Consider the following 3,474-nt stretch of genomic DNA (forward strand, 5'->3'; position numbering starts at 1 on the left):
CCCCCGAAATTTTTAAAAGTAGAAAAATTTTAGCGGTGAATATAGTTTATAAACTATAAATTGTATTAAATAATAATTGTATATTTTTGTTAAAACAGTAATTTAAAATAAGATTAAATTTATCATTTTATTTTATTTCAACGCCGTAATAATGATTAGGATCAATAGATACGATTAGGTACTAGCATTTATAATCAATGGTACTAGTTACAATAAAATGTGATTGTCACAACTCACAGGTGATATAAACGTATATATGAAATACGGGCGCAGAAAATCCAAATTATTTAAGATTATAAAACAAGATATTGTGTGTATTGTAAAACATTCATTTTACTGCTGTTCGTGCTCACGTAAAGTGTATAAAATGAGTAAAAGAAACCAAATTCAAAATTATTTTACAAAGAGACAAAAGGTATGTTAAAAATTTACTATTTTATTTAATTATTATTATATAAAATGGTTATAATACAAATGTATTATATTATGTATTAATAATTATTAATACGTTCAATGCCGAGGTCGACACGTAGATTGACTTTAATGCCTCATTATATTTGCTGGTGTTGTTTGATTGTATTATTATTATTATTATTATTATTTTTTTTTTAATAATTGAACGTGTTAATTACCATACTATATAGAGTATAGAATATAGATAAATTAAAAAGTACCTTCTACTTTATTTATTTTAGACTGATGATGTCCCCACTGTCCAAACACAAGTAACTAACGAAACTAACGAAACAATTGAGGTTGAAAACAACGATATTAGTTACTGTTTAAATAAAAATGTGTGTGATGAACTAAAATTAAAATTTTTAACTTCTCCTTGGATGCCAGATAAAAATTATGTATTTCCAACATCCACAACTTCAAAAAAAAATCTAAAATTTCAATTTCACTGGTTTGAACGTTTTCCGTGGCTTGTTTACTCTACAATTGATAATGGTGGTGCCCTATGTAAATACTGTGTAATATTTGGTCAAGAATTCGGAGGCAAAGGCAATAATCAAAAACTTTCCTCTTTAGTATTCAAAATTTTTAATAATTGGAAACATGCAATTGAAGTATTTAGTGAACATTCTAAAAAAGATTTTCATAAAACCAATGTTTTACGAGGTGATCATTTTATAGCTATCTATTCTAAAAATCAGCAAAATATTGCGCAAAAATTAGATTCAGCGCGTGCTGCACAAATAAGTTTAAATCGAAAAAGATTAATACCTATAATTGAAACTATAATTTTATGTGGCCGGCAAGAAATAGCTTTTCGTGGTACTAATGATTCCGGACCACTTTCATCAAAAGATGTCGAACCCGAACAAAATGATGGAAATTTTCGTGCTTTATTGCGAATGCGTGTTTCATGTGGCGATAAAAACTTAATTGACCACTTTGAAAATAATAAATTAAATGCTTTTTATTTAAGTCCTCTAATACAAAATAATTTTATTGAAATTTGCGGAAAAATTATACAGGAACAAATAGTAGAAAAAATAAACAAATCAAAGTGTTTTTCCGTATTGGTTGATGAGACAACTGATATATCTTGCTTTGAACAGTTATCATTATGTGTGCGGTATTTGGAGCAAAGTATAGATGCTAAAAATGATATTACATATGTACTAAAAGAAGATTTTTTACAATTTATACCAGTATATTCTACAACAGGACAAAATTTGGCAACAGTAATTTTAGAAAATTTAAAAAGGCTCGGTGTTAATAGTCGGTACATGTTAGGACAAGGGTATGACGGCGCAGCATCTATGAGTGGAAATTTCAAAGGCGTACAATCTGTGATACGTGAAAAACACCCTGCCGCCCTGTACGTTCATTGTAGCGCACATTCTTTAAATTTAGCACTAGCACATTCTTCGAATATTCATTACATTCGTAATTTGTTATGATAACGGGCAGATCCCAATTCATTACAAAATATTGTATTAATATAGAGTAAAAATTCCCGTTTTTCCTTACTTTTTCTTTTGTTTTTCACGTTTGTTTTAAAAACAACCGTGAATTTTTACTTTCGACCCCCCCAAGTACCAACTAAAACCACCTTCCTATCAGAAAAGATAATGTTGATGAAAATCTAAGCGCGTTTACTGTCATAAAAGGTAAAATAAAAAGTAAAAAGACACACATTATTGTAAATTCAATACATTTATCACTCTGCTCAAAATCTGGTGTCGTTTTGCTGTACTTACAGTAGGTTACAAGTTTTTCACTATAATGAATGATGTTAAATTTTAATTCAATGATATAATATCATTGTAAACGAAAAACGATTCTGAACGGAGAGGGTTTGTCAGCCTAGGCCCTAGGATATTTTTTATAATATTTATTCTGTTATTATTAATTCGGTAGCCGGTAAGTTGAATTAATATTATTTGCATATTATCATATTTCAATATTTTATATATTAATATACTTGCGAAATTCCAAGTACCTATGAATAATATTTTGAAATTACAACAAAATAAGTATCTGCCAGCTATAATAACAAATATCGTTATTCATGGTTACTTTGTTACTGAATATGTAATTAATTAATTTAATATTATTCATCTGCTATTGTACAATATATCAGGAGCCTTGTATTAAATAATGCGTTTTAATAACATATGTTGCTTAATGAGGTTTGTCGGGTTTCAATGTAAAGTATAGTGTTATGTCAAATAGTTTTTTTTTAACCAAGTACCATATTTTGGTGTTCTAAGGTTTTTGACAATCTATACAATTTTATTCAAATGAATATTTAATTATAAATTGTTATTAAAAAGTAAGTTTTATAATAATTTAAAATAAATTTACCTTTCTAGCTTAAATAATGCAAAACTTTTATATTCGCATAATAGGGTACTAAATAAGTCGAAACTGTAACGCGTTGTACTATAGAAATTACTTATCAAAAGTAATTTTCATTAGGTAGATCTTCGTTGATTGGAAATAATTCTAATGAAATTATATACGTAACGCGTGACTTTCGTGACGCTACACGCTACACTATTTACAATGCATATAACTAGATATAGAAGTATGTTATGAATAATTTGTAATGTATTCATTTAATTTCGATTGAATCTTATCTTTTTTCCACTCTTTAGTTACTATAATGACTATCCTGCGAGTATAAGTAGATAATGTATAATAAATATAATAAATAATATTGTTTTTAATAATTATACCCATTCAGTATGACATCATCTTAAGTAGTTAACTTCCATAGGCGGAGCCAGAAGTATTGTTTAGCGTATGCAGAATCTTATTCAGCCCACCGGCCACCACAATTGATGGGGAGGAGGTTTGGGGGTTATCCCTAAAATCCCTATTTTCGGATATTTTATAGGTCATCGTAATTAGTTGTCATTTATAAATTGTAAACTTATTATTTAATTATTAACTTTTTTATTAATCAAGCTTTTAAAACAAAATTTCAAATTTTTATTAATTTTAAATAATATGCCGAAT

At 27.6% G+C, this 3,474-nt stretch overlaps 1 protein-coding gene across 1 annotated transcript; it reads left to right on the forward strand.

Annotated features, from left to right (window-relative positions):
* The first annotated feature begins 40 nt into the window (after positions 1–40).
* Positions 41–2,277, forward strand: LOC103311851 (zinc finger MYM-type protein 1-like). Its single transcript, XM_029492313.1, has 2 exons — positions 41–415; positions 696–2,277. Exons 1-2 carry the CDS (start codon positions 257–259, stop codon positions 1,908–1,910), a joined length of 1,374 nt encoding a protein of 457 aa, XP_029348173.1. The 5' UTR covers positions 41–256; the 3' UTR covers positions 1,911–2,277.
* The last annotated feature ends 1,197 nt before the right edge of the window (positions 2,278–3,474 follow it).

The sequence above is a fragment of the Acyrthosiphon pisum genome, unplaced genomic scaffold, assembly GCF_005508785.2.
Source record: "Acyrthosiphon pisum isolate AL4f unplaced genomic scaffold, pea_aphid_22Mar2018_4r6ur Scaffold_21224;HRSCAF=23358, whole genome shotgun sequence".
NCBI lineage: Eukaryota > Metazoa > Arthropoda > Insecta > Hemiptera > Aphididae > Acyrthosiphon > Acyrthosiphon pisum.